The following is a 21,756-nucleotide window of genomic DNA, read 5'->3' as shown; positions in this document are numbered from 1 at the left end:
GTGAAACCCTGTCTCTAACGAAACAAACAAGAAAAAATATACAACAAACAAAAGTTTCATAAACAGGTAGCTTGAGAAATGGCACACCAGCTAAGAGCACTCTTCCAGAGGACCCAGGCTCAATTCCCAGCAACCACTCAGTGGCTTACAACCATCTGTAACTACGGACCCAGGAGATCTTATAGTCTCCTCTGGCCTCAGGCACCAGGTATACACATGGTACACATAAATACATGCAAGCAAGAAATCCGCACACATAAGTTAAAAATAAATCTTTTTGATATTGTTTTTGTTTCTTTGTTTTTTGAGACAGGGTTTCTCCACGTAGCTTTGGTGCCTATCCTTTTGTGCCAGTTCAAGCTGGCCTTGAACTCACAGAGTTCTGTCTGCCTCTGCCTCCTAAATGCTGGAATTAATGACATGCGCCATCACTGCCCGGCAAAAATAAGTCTTTTTTAAAAAAATCTCATAGACATATGGTGTCAAAGTATATGCACAATGAAGAAACAGAGAATGAGAAAGTGTGAGGAAAAGGTGAAGAACGAGTAGGAAGGCATAAAGCAGGAAAAGAGGGGAGATGAAGCCTAGCAAGCAAGAGGAAAGTTAAGGGAGGAAAGTTAAGTCAGGTGGGCAGGATGAGAAAAAAGCCACACACACCAGGAAACCCACCTACTGGTGTCAGAGCACAGACACTCTATACCAGGTATTATTTACATTTTTATTCTTGTTTGGTCAAGCCAGGGTTTTTTGGTGGGAACTCGTTCTGTAGACCAGCCTGACCTTAAATCCACCTTCCTCTGCCCCTGAGTGCTGCAATTAAAGGTGTGGTGGCCCAGTTTAAATGTTTATTCTAAAATGACCAGAATATAGTCCACAGGCATGTGGAGAATCACATTTTTTTTCTTTAGGTTCTCAAAATGTCTGTCATGTAATATTCAGCATGGTGTGAATTCCACAAATATATAAAAAAATATTTTTTTCTCAAATTCACAGACTTTTCTGGAAGTATGCAGATCAACCACCAAAGCCAGTTTTAATCATAAAGGACCAAAAGCCTAAATGCAAAAGCATTTTCAGGATCAACTAATGAAGTTATTTTCGATCCTCTTATGGGGCAGAGGCAGTAACTCAGCTGTAAAGTTTCTCAGAGCCTTCTCAAGATAGAAAGGGAAGAAGCTAGGAACACCTTCTCCAGCAGAGCCAACCAGACCATCACACAGCACAAGTTCCCATTCCAATTCCAACGCCAAGGTGCTCTCGTTCTCTCTCTCTCTCCCTTTTTTCCTTTTTTCGAGACAGGGTTTCTCTGTAGCTTTGGAGCCTGTCCTGGAACTTGCTCTGTACATCTGGTAGACCTCAAACTCAGAATCTGCCTGCCATGGCCTTCCGAGTGCTGGATTTGAAGGTGTGGAATACCACCACCCAGCCACAGCATTTCTAATGCACATCTATGGCAAGATACTGAAGATTTCCTTAGTTTCAACATGAGACAATGGCTCCCCAGAAGGCACTAATCCTCATCTTGTGAATAGGTTTCTACAGGGCAGCTTCTAAGTGAGTATACAGACTGTATACTCATTTACTCCTGAACAAGTTCAACTATAGAAAGGCTTGTCCCTTTGCAGAAAGGAGGACTAGAACAGCAGAATTTTTTAAAAAAAAGTTTGAAGGTTTCTTGTTTAACAGTCATAGTGTGGGGGGAGTGATGTAGGGGGGCAGAGTAAAACATGACAGATAGGTTACATACCAGGATAATGGAGCAGAGGATGATCAGAATTGTCTACAAAGAGTTACCAAACAACGGTGTGAAGGATTTGAAGCTTGTTCTAAAGGAAAAGAAACTGCAGAGGTAAAGAGCACAGACTCTGAAGCCAGACCATTACCTCACTAGGTGTGTGGTACTGGGCAGGTTTCATACCCACTTTGCCCCTCAATTCCCTCTTCTGTAAAAGAAGATAATAAAGGCATTGAGTTCATACAGCTGTTGTGAGGACTATGAGAGTTATGGAAGCTGGATCAGAGTCCCACACACTGTGCTAGTGTGGTTTATAAGAAGGACATATTTGGTCTTCATCCTCACTCCTGGCATTGAGCTACTAATTAATGGGAGCCTAGCATTTCCTAAGCAGTAAGAGTGACCAAGGCACTGGCAGCTTTTGGGATTCACAGTAAGCCTGTGCACTAAGTGTAGGCCAACACAGGGCTTAGGAAAGAGGCTGCAGTCAGAACCGATCACAAGATTAGAAGACTAAAACCACAGTTCTATCCTCACTTGCTGGGTCAGAGAGGAAGCAGGCTGAAGAATATGGTGGCATGCATCAATAACCTCAACACCTGCAAAGCTGAGGCAGGAGGATCATGAGTAGGCCATTCTATCTTCACAGGGGATTGTGGAAACCTGATTTACAGCCAAGTCATGCAGAGTCTGTGAGCACACTGGTAACCCCACTGCTAATGATTAAGGCTGAGTGGTCTCTGGGATGAAGTTCTGTGCTCATGAAGTCTATACTCATCATTCCAGGCAGTAAGAAACCTGGTGTCACAAAGACAGATAACTGGTTGTTGTGGGAGAAGATGACCAGGGCCCTCAACCAATGGTCAGAGGTGTTGAGAAGTAGAATACAGGACAAGTGAGCTCTTCCTTCCATACATGGGAAACCCATGAAGGTGCCAGCTTTTATTTTACAGTTTTATTTTACAGACTTTGCTGGGACTCCTACAAAATCTTCTTAGAACGCTGGAATGTGCCTCTTGTGCTTGCTTACTTCTGATATTTGTGTGTCAATTCAAGAAAAGGCTGTTTTTAAGCCGTACCACCTTTGAGGAAAACAATAGAAACAAGATTTGTGCCTAGCATCCTTGATGTCCTAAACACAACCCTCAGCACCAGGGCAACAAAGAAAAACAGAGCCTTTACCATGTGGCACAATCCACCAGCAGGACCTAAGAACTGAGAGAGAGCAGGTGAAGGGTGGGAGGTGGAAGGATCACAGATCCCTTGTAGAACTCTTCTCAAACTTTCACAGGTTTTCTGTAACACTTATTTAGACAACCTACTTCTTGGCAAGAGAGCAGGGCGAGACCAGAGGCGATGTAGGTGGGAGAGAAGTGCCCACACTTGGCCCTGATGGTTTTTTCAGCATTTCCCAGCAGTGCTACCCATGCCCTTTCTTCAGGAGTCATTCTAGCCAACCTCCTGTGCCCAGATTAATTAACTGAGCATCCAAAAGTGTATTGAGAAGCATCCACCTCCCTCTGTTATCTACTGGGACATCCTTCAACACAGAGGAAAAGAATGCAATAAATAGCCAGAAACAAACAAAATAGAGCAATTGCACCCACTCATAGATTCTGGGGTAAAAAATAACAGCAACAAAGCCATGCTAGGCCAAAGGTCGAAGGCACAGATTGGCTGACATAACCCCGGTTCGCTGTGAAACTCAGCACACCTAGCCAGACTTTTGTTTCTTTAGATTAGTAAGGACTGCATGATTATTCCTACCTAATAGTCACTTTAAGCTTGCAATTTTACATAGTTTTCTAAGTTTTAAAAATCAATTTTATTGAACTTTAAGTAAATCCACCCACTTTGAAGCTCAGTGCTCATGGACACATGCTCACAGCTGTGTAACCCCAGGGCACTCGAGAGGGCCCAGAAGTCTTAGCACCTTTTGTATCATCTTCTCCTTCCACTTCTGTTTGCTACCCCAAAAACCTACACAAATTTTTCCTCAGATTTTCTTTTCTTTCAAAATGGGGTCTTAGGGGGCTGGTGAGATGGCTCAGCGGTTAAGAGCATTGTCTGCTCTTCCAAAGGTCCTGAGTTCAATTCCCAGCAACCACATGGTGGCTCACAACCATCTGAAATGAGGTCTGATGCCCTCTTCTGGCCTGCAGGCAGACACACAGATATTGTATACATAATAAATAAATATTTTAAAAAATAAAAAAAATAAAAAATAAATAAAGAAACTCAAGCTGGGCAGTGGTGGTACATGCCTTTAAAAAAAAAAAAAAACCAAAATGGGGTCTTATTATGTTGGCCATGCTGCTCTTTTTTTCTGTCTTTCTGTCTTTCTTTCTTTCTTTCTTTCTTTCTTTCTTTCTTTCTTTCTTTTTTTTTTTTGGTTTTTCGAGACAGGGTTTCTTTGGAGCCTGTTCTGGCACTAGCTCTTGTAGATCCCATGCTGATCTTGGTCACCTGCTTCAGCCTCCCAAGTAGCTAGGGCTACAGCCACATGTCACAGAATTTAAAACCTAGTTAACTTCCACACAGTTCACAGAGCATCACAAGCATAAGCACTATGCTACCCATGCGCCTTCATTAGCTCACCAGGCACCACTCATCCATCTCCTACGCAGGACGGATTTACATTCCGACATTCCATAGGAACACAATCGTGTGTGACTCCTTCTGTGCCTATCTTCTTTCACTTGGCACAGTATTTTTTTTAAATTTATTTTATGTCGTGTGTATGAGAGTTTTGCTTTCATGTATGATGTACATCTGTGCATCATGTGTGTGCACGGTCTCCCTGGAAGTCAGAAGGTAAAGTTGAAATTAAGAGTTAAAGACAGTTGTGAGCTGTAGCTTGGGTGCAGGAAATAGAACCTGGGTCCTCTGCAAGAGCAGGAAGAGATCTTAACAATTGTGCTCTCTTCAGATTTGTAAGCGTATCTTAAGGTTCATTGATTTTGTAGCAAATGTCAGTTCTCCATTCCTTTTCATGGCAGGCTAGTATTCTACTACATGGTCATATCATAAAGTTTTTACCGTGAGATGGACTGTTGGTATTTTTTTTTTTTTTTGGCTATATAAATAATGTTGCAAAGAACCTTTTTCAAACATTTATCTATTTATTTGGGTTTGAGTACACAAGTAAGTGGTACATGTATGGATGTCAAAGAACAACTTGTGGAATTCAGTTCTCTTCTTCAACCATGTAGGTTCCAGGGATCGAACTCAAGACATACGGCATGCTGGGTGGTGGTGGTGCACACCTTTAATCCTAGCACTCAGGAGGCAGAGGCAGGCGGATGTCTGTGAGTTCGAGGTCAGCCTGGTCTACATAGCAAGCTCCAAGACAGACAGACATAAGGGCTTGTCAGCAAGTGTCTTTACCCATTGAGCAATCTTGCCAGCACTGCAGGGAATATTTGTGTTCAAGTTTTTGTAAAGACAATGTTTTGACTTTCTTGGGCTAAAAGTAGAAATGCTAGGTCATATGGGCTATGCTTTATTTTTTTGAAAAACTGCCAAACTGTCTGCATTTTTTAAACTAAACTTTTTGAGCTAATTATAGATCTACACATGCCTGTAAAAACAAGGCAATCCACACGTCCTTAACCAGTTTCCCTTATTGATCTACTGTACTGCAATGAGTGAGAATGACAGTTAAGATAATGCCTGTCTTCTTCCGTGCTTGGCCTCCTAGTGCAGAACTATGCCCTCACCACCCTCAGAATAACAACTACATCTCTTCATAATTCTACATTTTGCCAAGCCCAATGACAGAGGTTTTAATCCTGTCATAGGAGATGGAAGCAGACAGATCTCTGTGAGTTCAAGGCCAGTGGTCAAACAATAACAAAATCAAACTTCTAAGTTCATACAAATATCATACAATATATAACTTTTTTCATTCCATGTAACTGTCTCGGGAGTTAGCAATAGGCCTTTCTTCCCACAACACATCACTCATTTTTTAAAAGCATGGAGCTATATTCCAGTCTGTATTTTGAGTATGCCCAAGCACGCTTATATGGCTGTAAACCAACAGAGGCTAGAAAAGGACATTGAATCCCTTTGGAGTTGCCCTACATGGGTGCTAGAAACCAAACTTAGGCCCTCTACAAAAGCAACAAGTCCTCTTAAACCCTTAGCCATCTCTCCAGCCCCATCACAGCCTATATTAATAAATAAATAAATAAATAAATAAGGGCTAGAGAGATGACTTGTGAGTAGGAACACTGGCTGTTCTTCCTGAGGACTTGGGTTCAATTCCCAGCACCCACATGGCATCTCACAGCTCCAGTTACAGAGAGCTCTGACACCAGCTTCAAGCTTCCATAGACACCAGACCCATATGTGATGCATGGACATACATAGTGGCCAAATACCCATATACATAAAACAAAAAATTAATTTAAAATATTTATTTTTAATTTGTGTATCTGTGTATATCTGATGTGGATTTGTGCCATGTATGGAGGTACCCAGAGAAGTCAGGGGCACTGGATTCTCAGGAAACAGAATTACAGGCAGTTTTGAGTTTTTGTTACAGAGACTGGGTCCTCTAAAAGACCCATCTCTAAAGTCATCATTTCTAAGAATGGGTATGAATTGAGAGTATGTAGAAGAATCTGGTTTCTTACATTTAATACAATGTTTATACAGTTCACAGAATACAGACATGGTGGCAGTCTGTGAATTGGTAACATGCTCATTTTTATTGCTAGCATTTCAGTTTATATTAGTACCATCTTTTACCTGCCAACAGCCATTTAGGTGATTTCCAGTTTGGAGTGACTAACAACTAGGTTGTTACGAACCTTCAATACAAATGTATGCTTCCATGTTTCTTGTGAAAAGATCTAGAAACTGGGTTGTTGGGTAATATACTAAATATATTTAACCTTGTAATGAATTGCCTTCCCAGGTCATTACGTGCTATTTTATATTCCACATTGTGACTCCCCACTGCTTCACATTTTCACACACACTTAGAATTAACAGTCTTTTTTCCATTTTAACTATTCTAATAGGTACATACTGGCATCTCTTTATGGCTTTCATTTGCATTTCTATGCCGATTAATAACATTTAGGGACTTTCAAGAGATCATTTGTTAGCATCTTTTTTTTTCCTCTTTTCTTTTTTGGACAGGGTCTCGTCATGCACATGGAAACGCAGAAATCTGCGGCCTCTGCCCACAACTGCCCAGCATCACATATACTGAAATGTCCAGATGTTGTCCACTCTTTATGGATTTTGAGAATTCTTTATAGCTGGGTGTGTGGCAAGCGGCTATAATTCTAGCATTCAAGGTTGCGGTAGGAAAATCAGAAATCCAAGGTTATCCTCCTCTACCACAGTCAACATGGGCTAAGAGATGCTCTGTGTCCCAAAACAAGGGAGAAGAGAAAGAGGGAGGAAGTCAGCTTACTTCACATTAACATTTTTATTCTTTGTTGTAAATCCTCCCGATTCTGTACAAAGCTCAGGCAAACAATCTGAGAACCAGCTTTCTGGTAAGGAGCACAAGGCTAAGACTTTCACATTTCCAGGCAGGGGATGTGGCTGAGCTGGCAGAGGGTTTGTCTGCATTCAATTCCAGAACTGTATACCTGGGCCTGGTGGCACACATCTGTAACTCCAGCACTTAGCAGGCAGAAGCAAGAGGATCAGGAGCTCAAGGTCATCTGAGGCTACAGGAGAGACCTTGCCTCAGGGAAGGGGAAAAGACTTTCATAGAACAACGAGTATTACAGACATTCACTTTTAATAATTAAAGCATATTATACTGAAGCCACCATTTTATGCTCAAAGAAGTCGAATTATGATTAACCATAAAAAAGAAAGGGCATTATTTTCAGCTTATAAAATCCTCTGAAAGGTTTGGTCAAATTAGAGTAGGTTAGTGTGCACAGGAAAGGTCTACAGCTCTGCCAAGAACACGGCCTAACACAAACACTGCAGAGATAAATCTCAATAAATCTTACAGAATAGAAACAAAGGGAAAATGTAAAAGGGATTTATACAAACAAGCTGGTGGGAATACAGCGAATGAGATGGCATGCCCGTTACTATGCACGGTTTGCTCAGTGCAGCACTGGAACTTCTCTCGTCCTGAACTCACAGTTCCGGCTCCTAACCCAAGACACCATGTTTTCCAGCCACTTCCTCCTCTTTTAACCAAACTACACATGAACATAGACATGAAGATTAATATGGGATTTATCTGAACAGAAATGTTCACCATAGAAAATCAGAAAGAAACAGAAAAACAACAAAGAAAATCTTTAATCAAGTCTTATTTCCTGCAAGAACTGTTAATATTTTGGTAGATAGCCTCAGAGCCTTTCTTTCCTTTTCTCTCTCTCTTTCTCTCTCCCTCCCTCCTTCCTTCCTAGTAATGGTCTCTGTAGCAGACTAACCTCTACCTCTTTAGTTGTTGCAGATGACCTTGAACTTGGGATCCTGTCTCCACCCATGACTGAATTTAGGGGCACACATCACTCTTCCTCCCCCCTCCCCAGGAACGTCTGGGAACAACACCCCTAGGTTTCTTCCATGGTAGGCAAGCAATCTATCAACTGAACTACATCTCCAACTCCCATATTTTAGATTAGATGGAAATATGAAAAACATTCTTATACTTTGAATATACTTTGTTAAAAACAAACACTTAACAATGTTAACATTGCTAAAAACAAATATTTCCCTATCTTTTAGTTTCCTTAAAACAATTTCTTAAAACTATTTTAAAGCTAGCAAAACAAAATTTTTTTAAATGTTCGAGCTGCCAAATACCAAGAGAGTTGTAAGAAAACCCGGGAATAAACTTTTTAAAATTATTATACTTGTATGTGGTGTGTGTGAGGATATGCACATGTGCAGGCATATGCATCACTGCACGCCTGTGGAGGGCAAGTCAGTTCTCTCCTCCCATTTTCCTGTGGGTTCTCTGCACTGAACTCAGGTCACTACACTTGCTCAACAAGTGCATTTAACTACTGAGCCATCATCTCTCCACCCCAGAAATTAAAAATTATACACATTAAGTGGAATTAAAAATCCCCTAAACAACAACTTACTATAATAATATTTTTCAAACATGGCATTTTCTATGTGGCAGAAACTGTGACAAGCACTTCACATATGTTAAACAGTCCCTGTGACAGGTATTGCTGCAATACTAGTTTATAGAAGGGGTGACAGAAACATGTGGTGATATTTTGTTTGTGATCTAACAAATAAAGCTTTTCTGAAGATCAGAGTGCGAAGCTAAGCCACTAGTTAGCCACAGAGGCAGGCAGTGGTGGCAACACCTTTAATCCCAGCACAGGGGCAGATGGAACTCTGAATTCAAGGCCACCCTGGGCTACCATTGACCCAGTCTAAAAGAGAAACAGAGTCAGGCGGTGGTGGCTCACATCTTTAATGCCAGCACTGGGGAGGTGGAGATGGGAAATGATGTGGCTGGGAGGAAAGAGGAATGTAAGGCGGGAGGAGACAGAAGCTCATAGCATTGGGTCTGAGGATTCGTGGAGACAGGATCTTGCCCCTTTTGATCTGAGTATTCAGCAGAAGTAAAAAAGTCTCTCTAGTGGCTGATTCCTTTACTTCTCTGATCTTTCAGCATTTACCCCAATATCTGACTCCGGGTTTTTATTATTAAAACCAGTTAGAATTCGAGCTACAAGAAGTGAATCAAGCAATACCACTGCCACAGACTTAAAGGCAGCAGAGTCAGAAACCTAGCCAGCACTACACTTCCTTCCCCTCTCTTAAGTGCTGGGGACTGAACTATGAGTCTAGGGCTGCACACTCAAAAGGCAAGCACTTCACACTGCAGCTCCAGCCTCTGCTTCAGACTTTCACTTCTCAGAACTTCCTGGGGGTAAGATTCTTTCTCCCTTTTCTAGTTACTGGGGACTTCAGAGAGCTTTCATTATGTGGGTTATATCTATCAATATTTCATCTTGCTAGCATGTAAAAGAAAATGTTTCACATTTAATTCAGCATTCATTTGTTGATAAACTCCACCATGTAGCTTTAGGAAAATATACTGTACACTCATGAGACCACAACAGTTAAAAAGACCAATGATTTTAGACCATATAAACATCTCCATCTTGCTCCATTTGAAAGAGTTCAGGATACCAAAGGGTCCTCAACTACACCCTGAAAGCCACTGTACTACTTTGTAGTCTTCTCAATTGGGCCCACCACACAATGATGTAAAGCAGTGGTTCTCAACCTTCCTCATACGGCAACACTTTAATACAGCTCCTCATGTTGTGGTGAACCCCAACCATAAAACTATTTCATTGATAATTCAGAACTGAAATTTTGCTACTGTTATGAATTGTAATGTAAATATCTGATATGCAGGGTATCTGATATGTGAGCCCTAAGGGGTCACAACCCACTAACTGAGAACCACACCACTGCTTTAAAGGCATACTTGACATTCACAGCAGCCTAGATGTCCATCAACAGCTAATTAGGTAAGAAACGTGATTACACTTACACAACATAGGCATTTTATTCAGCTGTAAAGGACAATCAAATTGGATTGAGGTGGCTCAGCTGGTAAAATGTTTGCCATGCAAGCATAAGGACCTTTAGAGACCAGCCCACGTAAAAAGCTGGGCATGGTGATATATAGCTATAACCATAGTGATGGGGAAACAGAGACAGGAGACTCCCTAGAAGCTCTCTGGCCAGCTAGTCTAATTGAACAAGTGAGATCCGGCTTTAGTGAGAGATCAAAAAAAAAAAAAAAGTGTAAAGCAGCAGGGCAGTGGTGGTGCATGCCTTTAATTCCAGCACTGGGAGGTAGAGGGAGGTGGATCTCTGTGAGCTCGAGGCCAGCCTGGTTTACAACGCGAGTTCTAAGACAGCCAGAGCTACACAGGGAAACCCTGTCTCAAAGAAAAAAGAAAAAAAAAAAAAGGATGGAAAGCAAGAAAGGAAGACACTTGCTGCCAACCTTTGCCTTCACACACACACACACACACACACACACACACACACACACACCAAAATTGAGTCATTACCAGGTAAACAGATAGATTAGGTTATCACTATGCTAAGTGAAATAACCCAGACTCCAAAAGAAACTCCAGTTTCTCTCATGCAGAATCTAGATGGGCAGATGAAGTACTCCAAAGGGAAGGGGAGAACGGTAAATGGGAGGGGGATCGTGATTCCTTTACATGTAGAAGCTAGATTTAACATATGCATGCACATATATGACATGGAAGCAGAAGTGAAGCTATCTGGGGGAGGAAGGAAACCAGAGGCCAGGGGTGGGGGATGAGGGGTGGGTGAGATGAGTAAAGCACGTATTTTGATACTGTATGAAACTGTGATAATGAAACCAATTACTTTGTACACATCACAAAAAGTCACATTCTGAAGAACATACTTGTCTAAAATACATTGCAATTTTTTATGATCATTTATTAGAAAATTGTCATACTCTAACTATATCCAAGAGCCACATACACAGGCCAATCCCCCATTCAGTGGCACCTACATTCTGAGAGACAGCTACATCAAGAAACTAGTAAGTCATGAATCTGTTCAGTGATAAATGGGGTAAAGAAAATGATGCACGATTTTACAATTCCTGGCCAGAGAATGGCTAACTGAGAAATTAATGCTTACGCAAAGATTCGCAGGGGTGAGGAAGTCGTGCAGAAGTGAGGAAGTGCTCCACTTAGGAAGGATGGCTACGAGAGACTCAGCACAGGGCAGAGGCATCAGGGGCAGCAAAGAGGCCAGCACGGCTGTGCAAAATGAGCAAGGGAGACACGCAGCCAGAGTTCTTGAGGATGGGCAGTGCTCTATGAGGGCTTCTTCAGCAATGAAGACAAGAGCCACCAGCAGGCATGAGAGGACAGCATCTGACTTTAAGTGGATCATGCAAGGAAATAAAGGCCTAAACTATTTGGATTTATTTGAGGATTGTTTTTATTGGAGTTTTTAAATTTCATTTTATTTACTTAGTAAGAAAACATACATGTGAGGGACAAAGGACAACTTGTGGGAGTTGGTTCTCTCCTTCCAACATGTGGGTCCCAGAGATCAAACTCAAGTCATAAGGCCTGATGGCTGGTGCCCTTACTCACTAAGCCATCTTGCCAACACTGTTTTGGAAAGGTCTTACACTGTAGCTCAGGTGGGCCTAGCACCGTATATGTAGCCTGGCTAGATGTTAACTTGGGAAACCTCTTCCCCTGGCCTTCAAAATGATGGGAATCTTTCTGTTTAAACCACTAGAAGGTAGAGATATGTTCCATCTCTTATTATGTGTCTTCATGTTTTTGAGCTTCAGGTTTCCTCTGCAGATGTGAAGCAGACATGAGAACTACATATTATGGTAGCACACATTTTCACCACTGCATTTCTTTTCAGTTTAATTTCCCTTGTATAGCCCTTCTGTGCTCACTCTGCTGCTACCACCCACTTAGTGACTTTGCATAACATGAAGTGGGCCCCAGACTGTGGCATTACGAGCTCAGTGCAACACTGCCTTTTAGCTTTAAGAAGTACAAGGCAGCCAGGTGGTGCACACCTTTAATCTCAGCACTTGGGAGGCACAGGCAGGCAGATCTCTGTGAGTTTGAGGCTAGACTGATCTACAGAGTGAGTTCCAGGACAGGTTCCAAAGTTAAAGAGTAACCCTGTCTTGGAAAACCACCACCCCCAACAACAAAAAAAGTACAAAGCAAAGAAAGTTGGGTTTTGAGCACTGACGGTATGGCAGAGCCTTTAGCATTTTTCTTTGTTATTAAAAATAAAAAATTTAAAAACAATACATGTGGTAATCATAAACGTGAGGCTCCAAAAAAGTAAGGCTGTATAAGCCTCATTTTTGTTTAATTTGGCACTGTTTTAACAAGGCTAAAATCATGGTTCAGAGTCTTGACAGTCTGCTTCATCCAAAGACAAACAAAAAGAGGGAGAAAAATAAGTAAAAGAAGAATTTGAATTCCTTTGGTCTGGATCTTAACTCTGAGAGGGCACAGATAAATCAGTGAGTCAGAGAAAAGGGCAGTCAAATGTAAGTCAGAGCACAGAGGACAACAGCTGTCTGTCTACCTGTCTAATGAGATCATCACCCAGGCCAGAGAAGACAGCAGGATGCAGGTGGGTAGAAAAAGGCAAGGCTGTGGTATTCAGACCTTCCTAGGGGAGAGAAGTAGATACCCAGACACCAGTTTTTAAATCTTCTTCTTTTCTTCCTCCCTCCTTCCTTCTCTTGTAACAGGATCTCTCTACATAGCCCTGGCTGTCCTGGAATTTACTGTCTAGACCAGGCTGGCCTCAAACTTCCAGAGATCCATCTGCCCCGGGGTTCCCCAGTGCTGGCATTAAATGTGCACACCACCACGTCCTGTTTTTATCTTCTCTCTTAACCCAAGGAGAGGCACCATTTGGGGGGGGGGGAGGAGTCACATCTGGCCTTACAGACTATAGATCTCTGGCATCTCTTTTTAAATATCTTCACTGGCAAGAGAGTGAGGGCACAAATTCTCCTCACATTTCTGCCATAAACTATCATAAATTAATTATATGACTTCAGTAGATAAACTAACCTCAAAGGCCAATTTCCTCTTTTCAAAAGAAAAAGAAGACAAGGAAATACCTATGCTGTCCTTCAAACTCTATAATTCCTCAGAAACCAGGGTGTTTTTTGCGGGGGGTGGGAGTAGGGGATCAAGACAGGGTTTCTCTGTGTAGCCCTGACCATCCTGAAACTTGCTCAGGCTGGCCTCGAACTACCCACCTGACTATGCCTCCTGAGTGCTGGGATTAAAGGTGTGCGCCACCACTGCCCATGGAAACCAGACTGTTTCCAAGTCCACAATGATTTCATCACTCAGAGATCTAAAGTAGGTGATGTAAGGCTGAAGGCTCTGAGGTTTTTGATCGGCTCTCTACACTTCTGAGTATCAGGAGTTCCAAACAGAGTACCATGCTTCTAAAATGGGTGGGACTTAATCTGCTGAGCCTGTCTCTTGTACTTTGCCATTCTTTCCCGGCCCTCCTTTAAATGACTGTCATTCCCCTATTCTGCACATTGTTTTAAAACAAATAGTTCAGGGGTAAACGGCCATGATCAAGGAAAGAGAAGTCAAAGGAATATTTAGGAATTGAGTACAGAGATATCAAGGATAAGGAAGTTAACTAATGAATGGAGAGGAAACTTTTAATTAATGGATTTTTTTGAATAGGCAATACGGACCTGGTGTAAAACAAATGATCTGAAAGGAGTTCTGTTATGAATGGACTTATCCCTGTGGCACAGCCAATGAGTGCGCTTACACAGGCAGTGCTCTGCTGCTTAGGTTGAGCAGTAGGACCATGGGTTTGCGTCCAAGTTTATAAACCTAATACCTTTATATACCTATATATCCTTTTGCATTTACAGCTTAGTCCCAGAATAAGCTCAAAAGAACACTCAATTGCTTTGTGGAACACAAAGTCTCTTCTACTTTGGGCTCCTGGTCTTTTATCACCCTCTTTTCCTAAAGCAGCCACAATGACCAGCGGTGTCCTATGCACAGACAAGGGTGAGGCCTGGGGTACACACATATGTGCTCAAGCAACAGGGGGAAACCGGCCAACTAACCCCTTAGCTGTAGTCCAACTTGATCAGGCATGTATCATGGGTCCAAAGCAGACTGTGGAGTCATCCTAATACATTCTATCAAGGAAGTCTATCTTACTGTTGTGGAGGAATGACTGACAGAGCGGTGCTGGCTAGAAAAAGGCAGAAGGCTGCCAGCTCGGGGGTCACACACACATTCTGTCAGGCCTGAGTCCTAGCATACTCTATTCAGAAAGACACCCATCAATGCCGTAGCCCTATACTACTCCCCTAGGGCCAGCTTCAGAAATTCTACAATGTCCACTTCAAATCATTTTCTAACTGTGACAATCCAGACAGATTCCCACGGCAGTGACATGAACTCTAGTCGTGGTTTGACTGGAACACTGCGATCTAACAACACACTTCATCACAGGGCACACTACAAACTCGGGGCAAAGAACATCAACTCTAAAAGCCATGAAGCCCTGGATAACGTCTGGCTAAAATAAAGGATGACGGCCACTGAATTCACTTATTTATTGAAGAAGAGATTACAAAATACTTTTTATAAAATCTTAAAGAATTATGTTTATTAATGAGAATTAAGTCAAACAAAATTCCACCATTCTTAAAAAGATAAATTAGTGTCTACCATGTACCATCAACAGGAGCCCACATACAGATGAATGGTTTGCTCTTAAGAAGCTAGTACGGGCTGGAGAACGATGTTAGGTGACATACAACTAACTATCTTAACCCCAGCTCTGGCCTCTTTGTGCACCTGCATTCATACAGACACACACACACACACACACACACACACACACTTTATTAAAAATAAACCTTTTTTCAGGGAACCTAATGGTCTAATTAGGAACCCACATGTAGGGACACCTGGTGTGCACTGTGAAGGTGGCACTGCAGGAAGGACAGCAGGGAGGGTGAGCCTACTGTGACACGTTTCACAGAAGGGCAGCACCCAGTTGGATCCAAAACAGCTTGAAACCTCCAGCAGTGGAAAGGAGGTAAACCCTCATAAACACTTAAGAATGCCCTACCAAAACCTCAGAGCTCCAAGTACTGGGTAAAAACTCCTGCTGAGCACTGTGAACCCCGAACTATATCCAGCACCTTAAAACTTGGCATCTTCAATTCCACCTGAAGGGTGCAGTTACTTTACAGTATGAAAAGCATTTCTCCCAGAAAGCATATACTCATGAAGGTACAGGTTAACATATTTCTTGGCTTTTAATAAGAATCATTGCTTACTGCCATTCCATAGCAGACTCTTCACTTCCTACCATAGTGGCTGCTGCATTACTGTTGTAACGGGCTTGTGCCGTGGCACTCCAAAACAAAACAGGGAAGTGAACCCATCTGTGGTGGCTAATATTAAATGGCTCTGAATATTTTCTAACTTAAGTAATGGGAAGGTCATCCATAAACCCAGTTTATATGAATACAGCAAAAAGACCAAGTCCACATCTATCATCTCCGCGGCAGACTTCTTGTCCTACCTGTACCCAACAGCCCTGTCAATTCCGTCCACACTTGTCTTGCATACTGTTGTCCTCTGAAAGTTTTATGAAGTAGCTGGTCTGACAGATGGGTGACCAGTCCTGTCCAACATATGCTGTAGGAAAACCTACTCTTAGACAAGAAACTACAGAGAACAGTACTTTCTTTCCCTTTTAGGGCTAGGAATACTGAAATTATCTTAGGGGACGAAACCTTTAACCTGCACTATGAGATATTACTGTCTGAGACAGAATGTTCAAATATTAAAATCTGCCCCTTAAAGTAAAATACACACTTGCCCACACACAGCAGGAAACTGGAATACAGATGGGAAAAATCGAGTCAGTTTAACCAGGAGCTACTGAGATACCTCATCAAAGACAGATGGGAAACACTCAGATAAGCATACTATTTGTTTAGAACACAAAGCTCCAGAGATCTGTGGGAGGGGGGAAAAATGGCAACCTGAAAGGCATAGCACACAAGAACAGAAAAATTCATCTGATAAATGACTCATTATGGCTGTGTTTGTAAACCAGAAAGAAGAGAATGGCTTGGGTCCTTCTTCCTTGGCCTTTCTTGTTGACGGCATCTGCTCCATCCTCAGCTGATGTGTATCTGGCCCTCACAACAAACTACCTAAGCACTCCCTAGGAGGACAGAGACCAGTCATGCCAGAGACAGAGTTTCATTTTCTGCGTGGGGTCAGGGGATGGAGTAGAGGGTGCAAATGCCACTTGTATGAATCTTTCTGAAAACACTACAGATTACATTTTAGTAGAAGTCTAAAAATAAGAAAGGGAACATTTCTATTTTTAGATATCTGACTTACAAGTTTTAAAAACACCAAAAGTAAAAGGAACCATTATAAACTATCTGGAATTTTTAAGAGTTTTAAGAGAAGCTTTGAATTGAAAAATTATTTTTAGAGATAGAATTTTAAAAATCCTACATTCCTTCTGTTAACTGCTTCCCTATCTCTACCTTATTAACTCAGTCCTGTGCCTGACCAGGAGCGTTCCCAGACGCTGTAAAGACGAAGTGGAAAGGCTGTGACACAGAAGAGAAGAACGGCAGAGGAAATCGTCAGATGCTTTCACAGAGACATAAAAAGAGTCGGTTTGTGACTAAAGACACACTATATAAAGCGTCAAAAGCAACTCAATTACCCTTCACTAAAGCAGAGCCAAAGACAGTGATAAAATGGTTAAAGAAAAGCAAGTAGGTCCCCTGGCTGCGTGCTCTTCAGATCGGTTAGCGCATAATTCAAAGCTATGTCTGAAAAACTGAAACATGCAATAGAAAAGAATTTTAAAAACCATAAAAACTTGAAAATGAAATGTTTGCTGAATGATGTATGTTTCAGCTTTCCATCTCAGCCCAGTGCTAGTACAAATGTGCTCGACCACTCCACAGACGCCTGTGGCAAACGAGCTTTGCAGGAAATAAGGGAATTACCTGACTGCACAGCCATCATCAGCATCTCGGGCTCCAGCAGAGTCATGACGGAGTCCTCACGGAAACAGCTCACAAACACAAAAAGTCCAAGTCACAGGAAAAGTCTAGAAAGGCCACAGTGAGCTTGACAAACTCAGTCTCATGCCTGTGCCCACAGGAGAATGTGAGAACTCTCTCCCCTTCTCTGAGAAGACACCAATTCTCCACCCTTCAGGCAAGTCAAGATGGCCCAGAGTTGAGTGACTGCAGACAGGAAGCCCAGCGATCCAGAGAAGACCTGAAGTTCGTGGTTAGAGCAGTGGCTCCTCCCCTCCTGTCCTCTCTAGGGGGAGGGGAGGAGCACAGAAAGACAGATCAAACTGCTTTCCTCTCTCTTTTACAAATGGTTATTCAAAACCCTACTAGAAGGAACTCTGGGGTTAACACAGTTTAGAACAACAAAGCAAACACAATCTAAACTCAACCCCACAGAAGAAACATTCAGGGATCACACACACAACATATATATACAAATAAATACATATGCCACATAACTTTGCTGAGAACCCCAACAGCCTTTCTTATGTGGTATTTATAGGCAACAGCCAAGGAAGCTGACTATTTAACTACAGTTCAACTGTTTCCCCACCCCTCACCAATTAAAATATGTTTCTAAAAGCCACAGAACACATTCCAGAGCGGAATCTGCGTCTCCTATCTGCCGGTCCTCCTGAAGAGTCCCTCACTGTCAATGAGGTACATGCTAGTTGTGAATAGACAGGGCACCACAGATAGCTTCCCTACACCACTCCAAGATCATGCTGGATGTAGGATACGTGGGAAAGTGCCCGTTCTCAGATAAGCCTCAGTCTTTTCCTACTACACGGATCAACCGTTCTGAGTCACAGGCATTTTGCTTTCTCTAGGGAGAAAAAAACAAACCTAAGCACTTTTTAAATTACAGATAGAAATTATTTCATTTGCCCAAAATGAAAAGGTAATTTATTCCTTATGCAGTGTTTTTATAACCGATATTCACAATAAAATGGTATTAAGATGCTTCTGGACCATTTGATGGACTTTTAATAGATACCTAAAACCCAGAAAGCTATTGGGTTGTTATCTAGAATTTCTGACTCTTTCTGGTGGAACATACTAGGGCAATCTTGGCCCAGTAAATGCCTTAATGCTTACAAAGTCAAACAAATGATAAAGGGAAACACTAGGAGACCTTTTAAACGAACAGTTTCACAAAGAGGGCAAGGCACAAAAGAAAAGGCAATGCAGATTTGGGGTAGGGAGGTTCTGCGGAAGAAAAAAAAAACTCCTTTTCTTTCTCCAAGAACATCGTGTTTAAGAGCCGAGCTCTATATAGAGCTGTGGGAATGAGTCAACAGGCAGTGGAGTGGCAGCCAGTGTGGGCGCGCGCTGCTCTGGAGGCAGCAGCATTCTCACAGCCCCTCTGGCAACCGAGCTCCAACTGTCATATGAAAAATGAGTGAAATTTCAACTGGGGCTGCATAAGCGTCTGGTCAGAGGTCAGCAACTTCGGGAGAAGCATCCCTAAAAGGCTGACTCATCCCTTTCAGCCTCGAGGGCTGTACAACATGCTATATGAGGGGTTTTGTCTGTTTTGTTTTCTCTATATGAAGCAAATTCTCACTCACAGTTCTGTACTTAGAGGGGAAAAATTCCAAGACTCCTGTGTAAAGACTGTCTCCCTCCCGCCAGGCACCTCTCTGCCACAGGACGTGCTCACAGTGCCATGTGTGTCAGTGTTTAGCCCACAGGGGACACCAACACTTAGGTGGTGATGGACAATAATGGGGAACAGCAGGTTTCTGCTTATTTCATTTTTTTTTTTTTACAGCAAATCCTACTTATACAAACTTGGAACAAAAGGAACACAATAAAAAACCAAAAAGCTGTTTTTAAAACAGAAATCTAAGTAACTTTTTAACATCCCAGAAAGTAAGATTTTTTTAAAGATATTTGTTTAATGATCAGATTTTGCTTTTATGTCATAAAACCTTGTGATGACTATTCTCAGTTGTCAACTTGACCACATCTGGAATTAACTAAAAGCCAAATGGCTGGGCACATCTGTGAGGGATTCTTAAGTAAACCATTTGAAATGAGATCTTTGAGGGGGAAAGATACACCTGTAATCTGGCCCACAGCATCTGCTGGCAGTCTTTATAAAGGGCACAGAAGAAAGGTGTTTGCTCTCACTCTCACTAGCAAGTCCATTCCTTCACAGGCATAAGAAGTTACTTCTTCAGGATTCCAGCAGCTGCTGAAGACCAGTTGAGACATCCAGCCTTGTGGACTGAATAGCTACTGAGTTCTTTTTTTTCCCCCAACTGCTGGATTCTTAAACCTTCTGTTGGTAAACAGCTATTGTTAAACTATCTGGAAAAAGCCTGTAAACTTTTCTAATAAATCCCCTATAGATAGATACATTCATTCATTCACTCATGATGGAGGAGGGCTAACTGTTTATGTGTTGCTTTCGTTGGTTAATAAAGAAACTGCCTTGGCTTTTGATTGGACAACAGCTTAGATAGGTGGAGTAGACAGAACAGAATGCTGGGAGGAAGAAGGCAGTGAGGCAGACGCCATGCAGCTAGCCGCCAAGTCAGACATGCTGGATATTTCCCGGTAAGCCACCACCTCGTGGTGCTACACAGATTACTAAATATGGGTTAAAGCAAGATGTGAGAGTTAGCCAATAAGATGCTATAGATAATGGGCCAGGCAGTGTTTAAATGAATACAGTTTCCGTGTAATTATTTCGGATAAAGCTAGCCAGGAGCTAGGTGGTGGGACACAGCCCGCCGCTCCTTTTACACACGCATTCATTCATTCATTCTTGAGGTTCCGTTCTTTTAGAGGACCTTGACTAATACAAACATCTACACATGTACAGTCACCGTGCAAACAGACTTTAGGACAGGTTCCCAAGATCCAAAGTATAGTATCCAAAGTATAGTATCCAAAGTATTGAAAACTTCAGTTCCAAAATTTTTGTGTAAATTGATAATACTTCATAAAAACAGAACTAACAGATATACTGATAAAGCACAAAAAACTAAAGTTTATGTTCTCTACATTGGGCTACAAGCACCAAGGGAACGAAGGCCAACCAAATGTGAGATAAGAGCTTTGTTTCTAATCACAGCTCTCCAGCTAATCAATACAATTCTTTTTCTTTTCTTTCCTTTCTTCCTTCTTTTGAGACAAGGCTTCTCCGTAGCTTTGGAGCCTTTCCTGGAACTCACTCTGCTCTGTAGATCAGACTGGCCTCAAACTCACAGAGATTCACCTTTCTCTGCCTCCCGAGTGCTGGGATTAAAGGCATGCACCACCCCACCAGGCCTAACCAATACAAGTTTAACATGATCTATTAATTCACTAAAGGGACATGATACTAAAGTATAGTTCTTAAATGCTTAACAAGCTTAGTAATTGTTTAAAATATTTAAACAATGTTAAATAAAATAACTTTGCATATTGTGAGTATGTTTCCTCTACTCCTACCCCATCAGATGCCAAACCCCCCAAAGGCCTTCAGTCTTCAAAATCTGGAAGAAACAGACAAAGCAGTGTCTCAGACTCAGAACCTAACACTCAAGTGACAAGGCAGAAAGACTGGAAGATCAAAGGCACCTTGGGCTACAGAGTGAGTCTGTGACTTCAAGGAAGAAAAGAAAATAAAGGAGAGGAAAAAGATAAGGAGGAGAGAGAGCAGCACCAACAAGCTTTTCTACTAGATGAGTCCCTATGAGAGTATCACTGCATCCACACCCTCCTGTGCTGCGGGAGTACCTTCCACTGCTTCAGCCAATAGTTGCTGAAGCACAAGCCCACGGTGCTGCGGGAGCACCTTCCGCTCCGTCAGCCAATAGCTGCTGAAATACCAGCCCACTGGGGCGTGGTATATTTCTCTTTTAAAAAGAGCCGCAAGTCTTGGCTCGGGCCTCTTGGTTCCCGCTCCTGCTCCCGGCTCCTGTTCTCGGCTCCTGCTCCAGCAACTAGTCTCTCTTCCTGACGGTTTATGGTGTATGTAAGTTTTACCCCCCAAAATAAATACCCCCTTAAAACAACTGGTGTGGGATTGATTCGCCATTACTCCTGGAAGCTTCCCGTTCCTAAAATACATTACTTCTGTCCCTCATTTCACCTTCTCTCTCAGAATTCTGAATGACTCCTCTTTCTCTGCCCCTCTCAGGATACCCCCCCTTCTTTTACATTCATTCCCAGGCAATCTCACTCTTCCTGAAGGTTTTAACTAAATTTCATCCCATATCTGACTCTGATATCACTCTACTAGCAATCTTAAGCACGTATGTCCAAAAGCAAAACTTTCTAGTATCATCACCCCAACACACCCACCTCCTCGAGATGCTGCTTCCTTTTTTCCTTTACACAGACCCCAAACCATACACCTATACACCTCTCAGCCCTGGAC

The 21,756-nt window shown here is 42.2% G+C and overlaps 1 protein-coding gene across 2 annotated transcripts in view; it reads right to left on the bottom strand.

The window, feature by feature from the left end:
* Positions 1 to 21,756, bottom strand: part of Mrtfa (myocardin related transcription factor A) — a 178,790-nt gene that overhangs the window by 79,390 nt on the left and 77,644 nt on the right. The window contains exon 1 of one of the 2 annotated variants that reach the window (XM_048454714.3): positions 17,307 to 17,587. The exons of the other annotated variant lie outside the window; for it this stretch is intronic. Coding sequence (XP_048310671.2) covers positions 17,307 to 17,352 — 46 coding nt within the window. The 5' untranslated portion in view covers positions 17,353 to 17,587. Of the gene's footprint in view, positions 1 to 17,306; positions 17,588 to 21,756 lie in introns of those variants that run through there. 2 annotated transcript variants of the gene reach the window in all.

Source organism: Myodes glareolus, chromosome 19, assembly GCF_982192425.1.
Source record: "Myodes glareolus chromosome 19, mMyoGla1.1, whole genome shotgun sequence".
Classification (NCBI taxonomy): domain Eukaryota; kingdom Metazoa; phylum Chordata; class Mammalia; order Rodentia; family Cricetidae; genus Myodes; species Myodes glareolus.
The sequence above is the reverse complement of the archived record's forward strand: the minus strand, read 5'-3'. Positions and strand labels throughout refer to the sequence as shown.